Source organism: Suncus etruscus, chromosome 12 (genome assembly GCF_024139225.1).
Source record: "Suncus etruscus isolate mSunEtr1 chromosome 12, mSunEtr1.pri.cur, whole genome shotgun sequence".
NCBI classification, from domain to species: Eukaryota; Metazoa; Chordata; class Mammalia; order Eulipotyphla; family Soricidae; genus Suncus; species Suncus etruscus.
In genome coordinates this window covers 7650090-7663706 of record NC_064859.1, presented here as the reverse complement: position 1 = coordinate 7663706, position 13617 = coordinate 7650090, and the positions used below count along the sequence as shown (strand labels likewise).

The window sequence follows — 13617 nt, the reverse complement described above, 5'->3', positions numbered from 1 at the left end:
ATTTCTGAGCGCAGAGCCAGGAGTAACCCCTGAGCACCACCGGATGTGTCCCCCCCTCAAAAAAAGAAAAAAGAAAAGAAAACAAAATCTGTATTAGGTTTCCATCAGTGGAGTAGAGGAGCCCAGCTGGCACATGTGAAGAAGGCAATTCTTCTCGCTGCCCTTGCCAGAGTGTGGGTATAGCTGTTTTTGTTTTGTTTTTTTGTTTTTTGGGCCACACCCAGTGGTGCTCAGGGGTCACTCCTGGCTGTCTGCTCAGAAATAGCTCCTGGCAGGCATGGGGGACCATATAGGACACCGGGATTCAAACCAACCACCTTTGGTCCTGGATCGGCTGCTTGCAAGGCAAACGCCGCTGTGCTATTTCTCTGGGCCCTTATTCAGTTTTCTTTCTTTCTTTTTTTTTTTTTTTGTTTGTTTGTTTGTTTTTGGGGCTACACCCGGCGGTGCTCAAGGGTTACTCCTGGCTGTCTGCTCAGAAATAGCTCCTGGCAGGCACGGGGGACCATATGGGACACCAGGATTCGAACCAACCACCTTTGGTCCTGGATCGGCTGTTTGTAAGGCAAACGCCGCTGTGCTATCTCTCCGGGCCCGGTATAGCTGTTTAATAGCACAGTGCTAGCCAGTTTGTGGGATGGGAGATGGAGGCTTGAATTTGTATCACAGATAGCTAAGAGTCAGGGCAGCGGGGAGGGAGCCCAAATTGAGGGCTCTGCTGCCCTGGCCCAAGAATCAAAACTCTCTCAGCCCCTTAGGAGCTCCGGGTCAAAGCTGAATAACCCTCCAGGCGTCAGTGAGGCAGTGTGAGTAGAGGGGACCAAAATGGCTTTACCGTCTGGGAGGTGCTATGTTCTAAGGCGTGTGCTTCGAAGACGAAGACGCCGCCGTGTTGTAAAATTGCCTGGTCCTTGAGATCCTCAGACTTTAGCCTTTCAGTCATAATCCTGTTGGCTCTTTAACTGCTGTGGATGGAGCACTTTGGTCTCTGAGACCAAGGTTCATTTCCCAGCATTGCACACAGAGCTAATGGCACTGAGTGAGGACAGGTGGGTTGTGCAGGAAGAAAATGATACTTTCGAGGTGAACATTTTGGAGGTTCCTAGCGGACCCTCTCCAGGATGGGGGAGATGAGTGCACACAGCTGTGGAGCACGGCCTGGCACAGAGGTGTGAGTGGGTCACATCAGCACTGGGGCCACATAATCAAGCACCTTCTCTCTGGCTATAGCCCTCATGACTCACTTGTTCTTACGCACCCGAGAGATAGAAAGTGGCGCCAGTTCACACTGTTCCTCCGCCTAACTGGCTTCCCTTCAGGAACAAACCAGCGTCGCGCTCACGGATGGTTGATGCTCCCCGGCACCATGGACCGGAACTTGAAGAACATCCTGGTGGTCTCCTTCGGGTTCCTGCTCCTGTTCACCGCCTACGGTGGGCTGCAGAGCCTGCAGGTGAGTCTGCACCCGCATAGCTAACTCTCTCCGCCTCCACACCCTGTGGCCACTGAGTCTGAGAGTGGTCAGGGGCAGTAACCGGTCCAATTTCTATGTGGTTTTTGAGCTTGCTTAAATAGGCAAATACAACTTAGCCTTTTCTAAACTTAAACTGCAGCATCTTTGAGAAGCCCAGGGCCTTGCCTTTGTGCCTCTGTGGCACAGACTTCTCCCCAGAGGGCCCTGTTCTATTCTTCCCTCAGACAATTGTTTTCTTTGTTCCCATTTACCCACCATCCTCTGCCTTCCCTTCTAGAACTCTGCACTGGGCTGTGTAGTGCAGGCTTTCTGGGGTGTCTGGATGCTCTCTGCAGCTGCAGGAACGAGCTGGGATTGTGAATGAAGGGTGCCGTTGCTCTGTTGCCGACTCCTGTGGCACTGAATGTGAGCACACCCTCTTCTTCTCCTTCTCTCTGTCCAAGGGTAGGGAGACCGTTTTGTCAGGGCTCTGTGTGCTGCGGGAACGAAGAAGCTCTCCCAGTGTCTCAGAACCAGTGTTTCTGGGTTCTTCCAGCACACACCTCAGTGTGGTGGGCAAATTGTGGTTTCTGCTTCCTGTAGCAAGCATGGTGTCCCCCCCTCTCTTCCTCTCTCACTCACTGCATGTGTTCTCTTGTCTGGTGACAGCCTTGCTTGTCAGTGGGGGGACAGGTCACTGCAGAATCTGTCTTTTCCAGACATGATGACACCTTGTGACTTCAGATTCTTTTTTTTTTTTTTTTTTTTTTTGTTTTTGGGCCACACCCGGCAGTGTTCAGGGGTTACTCCTGGCTCTGTGCTCAAAAATAGTTCCTGGCAGGCTCAGGGAACTATATGGGATGCCAGGAATTGAACTCAGGTCTGTCCTGGGTTGGCCGCATACAAGGCAAACACTCTATCACTGTGCTATCTCTCTGGCTCCTCAAAGTCTTTTTTGGAGAAAATGTGATCAGATCCTTGGACATATTTATATATTTATTTGGTTTTCAGGCCACACGGCATTGCTCAGGTTACTCTTGATTCTGCACTCAGAAATCACTACTGAGGGCACTGGGGCACCAAAACGAGATGCTGTGGATTGAACCCATGTCAGGCATGTGCAAGGCAAATCTCTACTAGTTGTGCTATTGCTCAAGCTCCTTGGCCTTTTTGTTTGTTTGTTTGTTTCTATTTTGTTTTCTTTTGGGGCCACACCCAGTGGCTCTCAGGGGTTTCTCCTGGCTCTATGCTCATAAATTAGTTCTGTCAGGCTCTGGGGACTATATGGGATACTGAGGATTGAACATAGGTTAGTCACATACAAAGCAAATGTCCTCTCTGCTGTGCTATCATTTCAGCACTTGGCCACTCTTTATTTTTGTTTTTGGTTTTTGGTTTTTGGGTCATACCCGGCAGTGCTCACGGGTTACTTCTGGGTCTACTCTCAGAAATCGCTCCTGGCAGGCTCTGGGGACCATATGGGATGCCAGGATTCAAACCACCATCCTTCTGCATGCAAGGCAAACGCCTCACTTCCATGCTATCTCTCTGGTTCCCACTTGGCCACTTTTTAATGGACTTTTTATTTTTAAGTTTCATGGATCTAGTCCTCCATCAGACATGTGCTTCCAATTATGTTTTCTGTTCCTGCCTGGCATCTCCCCTTGTACATTTCTCTGTTGGACAAAGCCTTGTTGTTTGATGTGACCCCAGGACCATGTTCGTTCCTGTGACTGAGAAGGGACATTGGAGGGGTAGCCCTTGTTCTAGTCCTTGAGCCCTGGGATCACATCTTCTCCTTGGCCTCTGATGACTGCGGTGCACAGGTGACAAAGCTTCCCAACACCAGGGACAGGTCAGGGGCCACCTCCAATGCCAGGAAAGTGCTGTGTTCCACCCATTGCTTGGGGGTCATGGGCATAAAGGGACATGGACACAAAGGGTCATGAATAATCATGAAGGGACATAGGTATAAAGAGACATGGGAATGAAGGGAAATGGACATGAAGGGACATGGATATAAAGGGGCATGTGTCATAAAGGAACATGGTCCTGAGAGGACATGGTCATGAAGCGATATGGACAGCAAGGACATGTGTTATCTTCAGTGCTAGGTGTGAAGAAAGCCACAAGCTCTCACATCAGGACCTGGAGAGACACAGTTCTGGAAGCAAACCTTGACATAGGAAATAATTCACACAGTGAAAGGGAGCAAGAACAGGCTCAGGAATTCCAACACTCAAACCTTTTGCTTCTAAGAAGGAGGAAGACCGAAGAATGAGTGCCCTGCCTTCCTAAAGCCTGGCTTTTATTAGCAAGAATCAGACTACACCCTAGGGTGGAGAAGGAATACCCAATAATACAATCACCAGCTCACATCCGAGAGTAGAAAATTAATGCTGAGTAGGGTAGGACTCAGTAATCCAACATCTCCCTGTAATTTACTTTATAGAAAAACAAAGTAATTCACATGCCTTGGTTCTAAGAAGGGAGGATGCCTCTGACTAAAAGATAAAAAAAAAAAAAAAGCTTGGCAATATTTTGCATAGGGGCAGAAAAAGTTGGGAAAATGGAAAGAAAAACTTCTGGCTTATATACAGGCCAAAATACAGACCATGAAGCATCCTGCTCTGGGCCCGGAGAGATAGCACAGCGGTGTTTGCCTTGCAAGCAGCCGATCCAGAACCAAAGGTGGTTGGTTCGAATTCCGGTGTCCCATATGGTCCCCCTGTGCCTGCCAGGAGCTATTTCTGAGCAGACAGCCAAGAGTAACCCCTGAGCACCACCGGGTGTGACCCAAAAACCAAAAAAAAAAACCCAAAAAAACAACAAAAAAAAAACAAAAAACAAAAAAAAACATCCTGCTCTAAGACAAACTACAGGCGTCACTACTTAGGCACACCAGTTTGTCGAGCCCCAAAGTCTCTCTTCAAGGTTCCAGGAAAGGTTCTTCTCAAACACAGTTTTCACTGCCAGGTTTTAGTAACTGGAGATTAGCACATACTGTTGTTAGCACATATCCTATGTTGAAGTCAGGATGTCCTGATGTGTCTCCTGGTTTCATCTCACTTATGTGGCAAGGCAGGGAAACCTGCCTTCAAAGCAAGTCATTTCTGATTTCCAAGCCATAGCTAGATTAGTGTGTCAGCCCACCCTGAGGCAAGAATGTGTCAAGGCAGTTCTCTTCATTCCTAGACAATTTCCAATTTCCCTAGGCCAATCTGCCTTCATGGTCTCCCTGTCACATCAGCTTTACCCAGGCTTGGTTGATATAAATATGCGAAGTCAAGACAACATGATGACCCAAAAGGTGGCCTTGGGCCTCTCATCCTCTGTTGAAGTGTCCTGGTAGGAGGGGCTCTGTCCCATCCCTCTTCAGGGTTGAGAGAGACTCTGATCTTGAGAACATTTCTTGATGTTGAGAGCAGAGCCAAGGCTGTGGCCAGTCGGTGCAGAACCAGGATCCATCCTGGTAGAGGGTCGATTTCTGTTGTAGATGCAGAGAAATGTGCTGGACTCAAGTTTTAGGGGTGATCGGCCAATGTCCAAGTGAATGAAGCCTAAGTCAAGCCACTATGAGGAATGTTCAGGGAGGAAGGTCTCTTGTAGCAAGAAATTATTGAATTCTCATCCTAATTAATAATAACTTCTTAGTATCTAACATTTTCCAATTTTAATGCACCCATGCATTAAAGGAACAGTGCCATAGGATACTATTGGGGCCAAAGGGGAAGATAATAAACTAAATAATCCCTTATCTGGTTCTACCTACTATCTTCTAAGAATTTCTACCAGCAAATTTAAATAAGCAGGGGAAAACATAATACACCAAAGAGAATATACATGTTAAAAAGATACACTTAAGAAGTGTACATGGGCTAGAGGATAGCACAGAAGTAGAGCGTTTGCCTTGCATACAGCCGATCTGGGAAGGACCAGCCGACTTGGGTTTGTTCCCCAGCATCCCACAGACACCCCCCCCCCCAAGCCTGCCAGGAGTGATTTCTGAGTGCAGAGCCGGGAGTAACCCCCGAGCACCACCAAGTGTGGCCCAAAACAAACAAAAAAAGAAGTGTACTAAGAAGGTATACATATCCCCTAAGTCTTTTGAGATAGTCTGAGGAGAGGATAAATTCTGGATCAGAACTTCAGTCCACAGCAGTCTTGTGGAGTCTGAAAAAATAGCTCACAGCAGTCAGAGATCAGGGAATGTCCTCAGGCTGAGGGTCTCTCAAAAGCCAAAACCATTGTGAGCAACTTGTGAAATAAAGTGGTAAAAAGTGACCAACAAGAACACATCAGCACCAGTGGTGAGCCTGCCTTCTCTGAGTGACTCAGTTCAGTGACTTGAGTGACTCCGACAGTAGCAGCAGCCAGAGCGATGACATGGAGCAGGAGACCTTCATGCAGGATGAGCCCCTGGAGAGAACCATGAGCAGTTCACGCGCCAGTGATGCTGCCCAAGCCCCGCTCTCCGTGCAGTGGGCTGTCCACAGCGAGTCCAGCTGGGCTGATTTATAGCGATCCTTCAAACTTACACAGGAGCAGTATCATAAGTACCAGTGTGGCCGCTGCAGCAGCTGCCTGGGAGAAAGAAATGGCCATATACAAGAAGGAAGGGCTATATACAATATAGACAGACTCATTAAGTATAATACAGACGGAGATTATTATTTTACTTTGGGGTTTTTTTTTGGGGGGGTCCACACTTGGCAGCACTCAGGGGTTACTCCATGGCTCTACGCTCAGAAATTGCCCCCAGAATGCACGGGGGATCATGTGGGATGCCGGGCGTTAGAACCACATCCTTCTACATGCAAGGCCTCTACATGCACAGCCTTACAGCTGTGCTGTCTCTCCGGCCCCCACAGACGGATATTAAACAAACCATAATGGTGTGCCACCACACACACATTTACACATAGATGAACAAAAATAATTGATCCATAGGTTGAAATAGAAAAACTTACTCAGGTGGAACAGATCTAAGAGCTTCAAACTATAAAGTCAGCATGTCAGGTTGTTAAAAACTTTTTAGTTCTCTGGGGCCAGAAAGATAGCACAATGATAAGGCTTTTGCCTTGCACACAGCCAATCCGGATGAATGGTGGTTTCGAATCTCAGCATTCCCAGATGGTCCCCTGTGCCTGCCAGGAAGCCATTTCTGAGCAGAGCCAGAGTAACCCCTGAGTACAGCCCAGGTGAGAGCCCAAAAACAAGAAAAATTTTTTTTCTAGTTCCATGGAGTAACTGACTTTAGATGGAGGAGAACTTTGCTGAAAAAAAGGCTTCATGATTTAGAACAATGCATAGAACATTCTTCAAAGAATCTAATTATTCAAGGCTAGAATACTAAGTAATATGGTGTTGAGCACTGTAAAAAGAGTAATGGCATTCAGATGCCTTATTCAAGGACAGGCCACGTGCCACCCCAATGCTAAGAACTGGCCACACAACACCCCATTCTCCCTCTCTCAGTCTGTCTCTTGGACCTGCCATCCAGGGCTGTTTCTGGAAGAAAAATGGGCCTCGATCTTCTTTCCATGTCTTGACCTCCTGGCCTTCCCTGGTGGGATGTGGGTCTGAGCCCATGGTGGGTATCTCCACAGAGCAGCCTGAACAGTGAGCAGGGTCTTGGCGTGGCAGCCCTCAGCACACTCTATGGCGGGGTCCTGCTGTCATCCATGTTCCTGCCACCGCTACTCATCCAGAAGCTGGGCTGCAGGTGGACCATCGTCATCTCCATGTGTTGCTACGTGGCCTTCTCCCTGGGCAACTTCTATGCCAGCTGGTAAGCCATGCCCTCTTCCAGTGGCATCAGTGTGTCTGCCCCTTCGTGGTCTGTCTCTGTCAGGGTCTGCTGTTGCCCTGCCTGGAAGCTGGTCACTTCCATCCCTGCCCCGGGACCAAGAGGACGAGGGCAAATTTGTGGGGTATGTAGGGTAGGACCTGGCAACTCAGTGCCACATGGTGCTGGGTTGAGGTTGGCCCAGGCTACAGGTTGGAAAGAGATTTATGGGGGCTGGATCCAAGTATGGCCACCCACAGAGTGACCATCCACAGTGACCACTAAGTGTGATAACCCACAGTAACCACCCACAGAGTGGTCATTCACAGTGACCATCCGCAGAGGGATGGAACCCACAGGAACAGGCATTGTCCTCCCTCCGGGCAGGGAGGCGGGCTGAAGGTGTGTCTGCCTTGCTCCCTCAGGTACACCCTGGTCCCCACATCCATCAACTGGGGTTGGGGGCCGCGCTCTAATGGTCAGCTCAGAGCACCTACCTCACCATCACGGGGAACAGGCAGGCGGAGAAGGATGGCCATGCAGGCAAGGACGTGGTCACTCATTTACTTCGGCATCTTCTTCCTCATCTTCCAGTCTTCGGGGTCTGGGGCAATCTCATCTCATCCCTGGTGTTTTGGTCAGACGCCCACCCAAGGTCAGGGGCGCTGCTGGGTTATGGGAGCCTCAGGCAGGGGCTGTCGGGCTATTTGACCTGGTCTGGGCCTCAGCGGAGAACCTGGCTTGGGAAAGGTATTGCAAGTGTGAGGTGCTTGTGGGCCTGACCTGGGGCAGGAGTGACCCTCTCCTCTGAGTCTAGGGTGCTTGAGCCGACTCTATCCCATGAGTCCTGATGAGCATGTAGGGACTGCAGCTGCCAGTTGTCTCTGCTCTCTCATCCTTACTGCCTGGTCAGAACCCATGAGGGTGGTTGCCTCCACAACCTCCATCCGAGCCAAGATCAGCCCGGGACCTGGGAAAGGGGACAGTTTCTGCAGGCAGGCCTTCCCTCTCTCCTCAGTCTGGCTTCGATCTGTTGAGTTACACAGAAAATGCAGGGTGAGCAGCCATGTCTTGGCTACTAAATCAGGCCAAGCTGCAGTCACTGGGTAGAGTTGGGCTGTGCTGGGTCCCAGAAAGAACCAGGATCTAGTGCCTCCCTTCCTTGGTGGCTCCTCATGAAGTCTCCTCCTGGTGCCCCAACATTGTACAGGGCTTATTCCGACCTTTCTCAGCACAGAGAGCAGAGCCACATGACTGTTTTGTTCTCTGAGCAGAAAGAGAGACCTCTCGGTCATTGGCTGCTCAGTGACTCAGGCCACTGAGGTCCCTGCCCCATGTTTGCTTGCTGGCTCTGGGTGCTGGGCAGGAGTAGACAAGGGTATTTCTCAGGAAGGACCCAGGGGGGAAGGCGCTGTCCCTCATCTCGTGCACAGCTCCCATGTCCCCCAGAGGCCATCCCTGAAGAGCACCTGCTGACCTGTGGGGCTGCCGACTGCCAGGCTTCGGAATCCAGTGCCAACATCACCCAGCGCCCATCCCAGGAGCTCATCTACACCCTGGTGGGCATCTACACAGGTAGGCCCTGCTGCCACCCAGAACTGGGGGTGTAGTGCTCTGAGTCCTTGAGGTTCCCTAAACTCTGTGAGCTGCAGGGATGGAGGGAGGACCCCAGAGTAATATGGGGACAGGGAGGGGAACTCCACAGTGATATAGGACATGGTGAGGAGGAATCCTACATGGGGGACATGGGGACAGACAGGGACCCCACTCTGAAGGTGCAGGATGTCCAAGCTTTGCATTGTGGGTAAAAAGACCAAAGCAAATAGTTTTGTTTTTTCACAAAAGAGCTTTGCACATATAAGACATCACCTACGAGTATCACAAAAGTACAGCTCTGCGGGCCTGAACACTTCGTCCTTTCACAGCCCAGCCAGCCAATCCCCTCTGCCATGACCCTCGTTCCTCCCTGGCTATTACCCTGGCCCAGCCTTGTCCCTCCCCACCAACCCCCTTGTCCTCTTCCCAACCATGACCCCTCCCTGGACTAGCTTCATCCCCTCCAAGTCACGAACATGCCCCTAACCTGGTCTGAATGTTCAGACCATGACGGTGGAACAGCATGGGCCCTATCAGGAGGGTCTGTTATCCACCCTGCCCTTGCCTGTTGCGCCTTGGGCTCCTCTCTGGCCCCTTCTGTCTGGGCTTTCCCACCTCCATGAAGGGCAGTGGCTCTGATCTTCACCAAGACTGCTGGTGTGATCGGGTGGACCAACTCATAGAGACTGGGGACAGGAGTAGACAGAGTGACTGCAAGTCTCAGGAATGGGAGTGGATGCCTCCCTGTGACCCACTGGCCTGTCCCATTCTGTTTGCAGGAAGCGGTGTCTTGGCAGTGCTCCTGGTGGCAGTGCTCCTGGAGCCTGTGCGAGAGGTGGCCCGAGGGGGCCTGAGCCCGGCTGCCCCTCTCTGCACCACACTGCTGGCCACCTTCCGACTATTCAGGGACAAGCGCCTGTGCCTGCTGGTGTTGCTGCCCCTGTAACAGTGGCTTCCAACAGGCCTTCTGTGGCCGAGAGACTTCACCAAGGATACAGCAAGCAGCCAATGCACCATCTCAGGTTTCATGTACAGCATGGAACCCGGGAAGGCCGGTGCCTCCATGTTCTCACAAGAAGGTGACCGTGTTTCAAGTCAGCACTGGTCCCTGCCACTGCCTCTTGGTGCATGACCCCGTCCCCAGTGACCTGCCCCTCAGGTGGCCCTCATGCCTAGCCCAGGCCTCACAGGTGCCCTCTGTGGGGCTACTGAGATGGAGGAAGTCTCAGAGGAACATGCTGTCGCTGTCCACCATCTCTTGGCCTCATCCTGTCTCACTCCTGCACAGGAGATACGTGTCCTGGAGAAGTTTTCTGAAGACAATGGAAGAACCCTATAAAGGCCATGTTAGTGGCACATTGTTGGTGTGGGCCTAGTTGGACTTGTCTGTCTGTCTGAACTGGTCCCGTCTGTTCTGAACCCCATCCTTCTTTCTGGACAGGGCTCTTTTGTCTGTCTGTTCTGAACTGGGCTGTCTGTGTGTCCATCTGAGCCAGTCTGTCTATCTTAATTTTTTGTGGCCTGTCCCTGAGCTCCTGGATCTGGCCTGGTCCTGTGACCCTCTGCTCTCTCCCTCTCTCAGCTGGGACTATCACTGGTTACATCTTCAGAGCCACAGCACCATCCTGTGAGCAGGCACAGTAGTATCCCAGGGCCCCACATCACACAGTGGGCCCAGAGGACACATCACAGACCCATGTCCCGTCCACCCTGGCCCTGGCAGCCTGCTGTGTCCCAGGAAGGGGAAAACCATCCACTCGCATGAGGGGAGGACAGAGGCAGGTTGGCAGAGCCAGGACAAGAGTGATACCTAGGCAGAGTGACCCAAGAAGGTCACTGAGTTAGCTGGACCTTTCCCAGGCACACCTCAAGGTGCTGCCTCAGACAGGACTTTGGGCAGCCAGTGGCTGGAGCTCGCTGCTGCTGGTCTGGCCGTGGACCCCCGCTCTAGGCCAGACCCACTTCTCCAGGCTGCAGACCTCCTCTCAGCCTCTCTGGGCTCGCTGGGCAGGCTCCAACCTGTGTTCTTCTCCCTGCAGTCCTATGTCACGTGTGCACTGGGCATCCAGTTTGTGGGCTATGTGATGATGTGCTTCGCGGCCACCGACTCCCTGTGCTCCCTGCTCTGCGGCAGGCTGGCTCGGTACACGGGTCGCCCCATGCTCTACGCGCTGGGTGAGGGCTCCCCTGGAATGCTGCTCCACTGCCCCCAATCCCCAGAACCTTGTCCTGGGCCCTCCCTCCACACCTGCACATGCACCCAGTCTCACGGGCACCGTCCCCACAGGTGCCATCACCAACTTCTCCTGCATCATCGCCCTCCTGCTGTGGAGGCCGCATCCAGCGCAGCTGCCGCTCTTCTTCATCTTCCCAGGCCTCTGGGGTTTGGCTGACGCTGTGTGGCAGACTCAGAACAATGGTGAGAAGCTGAGAGGGCCCAGCACAGGCCCCACAGAGGGCTGGGCACTGAGGAGGGAGGGACGGGGTGGGAGAAAGAGAATCCTTCTCTCCTGTCAACTGCTCAGCTGGGGGCACAGGGGAACTAGGGGGTCCAGAGGACTCAAGGGGGCTAAAGCGGGTTCAGGAGGATTCAGGGAGCACAGGACCCTCCCAGGGGTCTCCACTGCAGGGCAGCAGCACTGATAATGTGGCCCATAGTAGCTCCTCCCTGGAGGGGCAGGGCAGGGCTAGACTTGGAGTGCTGAGAACCAGAGAGGAGGGGAGTGCAAGGAGAGGTGTGACCTGGACAGGAGGGCAAGCCCCTGTGGGTTATGAGGGAAGGGTGGGTGACCCTCACTGTGGGAGCTGACCAGCTATCAGGAAAAGATCCATGAGAGCAGGTCTTGGGGGACCAGTCTGCTTTCTGACCATGCACAGGCAGGAAGTGACCTGGGTCACTCCTTCCCCTCCCTGTCTCTTCCTGCCTCTCCCCACCCTCTCTCCCTCTCCCCCACCACTCCTTCCCTCCTACCCTTGTCCCTCCTTCCTCGCAACCCCATCTTTTTTTCTCTTCACACGACCTCCCTCTGCCTACAGCTCTTTTTGGGGTTTCTGTTTGAGAAGAACAAGGAGGCCCGCCTTTGCAATTATCGCCTGTGGGGAGGCTCTGTGCTTTGTGGTGGCCTTTGGCTACAGCACATTCTTGTGCGTGTCCATCAAGTTGTACATCCTCCTGGGGGGTGCTGCTGGCCGCCATGCTGGGCTACGGGGGTAGTCGAGTACCCTGGAGTCACGGGCATCAAGCACCTCACCGGCGGAGGAAGGGAACAGCCAGACCGACTGTGAAGGTCCCCCAGTCCCCAGAAGACAGGACAACGCCTCGCTTCGAATCCAAAGGGGAAGGAAGGGAGTGGAGGACAGACACCAGCAAGGATGCTGAGGTCACAAGCTTGGAATACAGTCTCCTGTCCCTGCTGTCCTTGTTGGTTTGGAGACTCGGGGTCCAGTGAGCGGCCGACAGCACCATCTCAGGCAGCTCAGAGACCCGGAGATCTGTCAGGGAGGACATTTCCGGGGCAGGTGAACTCTGGGCTGGAGAGGAAGAGTTTGATTTCCTAAATAAGTCACTTTCATCACAACCTGTGTGTCCTGATGCCTCATCTCACTATTTTCCCAACCTGCTCCAATTGGGTCGCGGTTCTGAGCTCAGCCAGCAGAGGGAGCCAGAGGGGAAAGAGAGGGAGGGGCTGTAGTTCCTATCGCTCAGCCAGCAGAGGGAGCCAGAGAGAGGCGAGGAGCCTGGGTTCTGCCCTGCAAGAAGCCAGCAAGTGGGGGTAGCGGAGGGAGGGAGGGAGGAGGGAGAGACAGACAGAGACACAGGCACACGGAGAACATAGCATCCTGGCTTCCTTTAGTAGTGGTGAATGTCTAGAGTGACGTCACATTCTGTGTCCTGGACCATGGCAAGTCAGTGCAGGTCCCCTGCACATTCCAGAGTCAAACACCCCAGGCCCAAAAGGCTCGGTAAAAGCTCTGATTCATCCCAGACTTTTCCTACAGAAAAGTGTCTTCCAGGGCTGTGGACCGAGCAAGACTCAGTGACGTGTGCCCAAGGCCAGTGTCCATAGAACATGCCAAAGCTCAGGTCATGGAAGCATTGTCCCAGCCCTTCTGGGACTCTAAGGAGCATTCCTACATGGGCAGCAGGGAAGTTGGCTGGTCACAGCACCCCTAGCCTGCCCCCAACACCACAGTCCACCAGGAATGGGGACTGCAGAGGAAACTCTGGCTGGCCTCATGGACTAACTACCTCGGACACTAGGCCTCATGCTTCTCCCCACACTCAACCGAAGTCCCCCAATCCCTGCCCTAGGGGCCAGAGATAAAGCGATGGGGCCCAATTGGGCTCTTGGGGGGCCTCGCCTGTTACCCTGTGTGATGGGGGGACCATCTACCTTCTCCCATGTATGCTGGGCTTATGGTTTCTATTTTGTGCAATAGTGGTCAGATGCCCAAGAGCAGAACGGAAACGAGAGGTTAGGACAGAGGCATCATGTTCCTAGAACAACCCTTTCAGAGCAGTTCAGATTGCAGAAAGCAATCACTGCAAGTAAGCCATCTCAACACTCATCAGACTGTGGCCTGTTAGGTGACAGATGAGCCCCGCCCCCCATGCTCACGTGGCCTAGATCTCCTTCACATAGCTGTGGACTCCAGGAAGAGTAATAGTAATTTGGAAGCAGAATGTTCGTTCACTGGGCACCAACCCCATCCTGCACGTCTGGGAAGAGCAGAGAGGAGGCCCCATCCTCACGTTCAGTCCAGCGTGGACTCTGCAATG

The 13617-nt window shown here is 52.6% G+C and overlaps 1 protein-coding gene across 1 annotated transcript; it reads left to right on the top strand.

Annotated features, from left to right (window-relative positions):
• Positions 1–1366: 1366 nt before the first annotated feature.
• On the top strand, positions 1367–13011 carry UNC93A (unc-93 homolog A). The gene is given in 15 exon segments (XM_049785020.1): positions 1367–1453; positions 7063–7244; positions 7667–7689; positions 7692–7804; positions 7806–7836; positions 7839–7873; positions 7875–7896; positions 8691–8816; positions 9617–9779; positions 10849–11012; positions 11125–11256; positions 11874–11887; positions 11889–11936; positions 11938–12047; positions 12837–13011. Coding segments are annotated over 15 exon segments (1425 nt in total).
• The last annotated feature ends 606 nt before the right edge of the window (positions 13012–13617 follow it).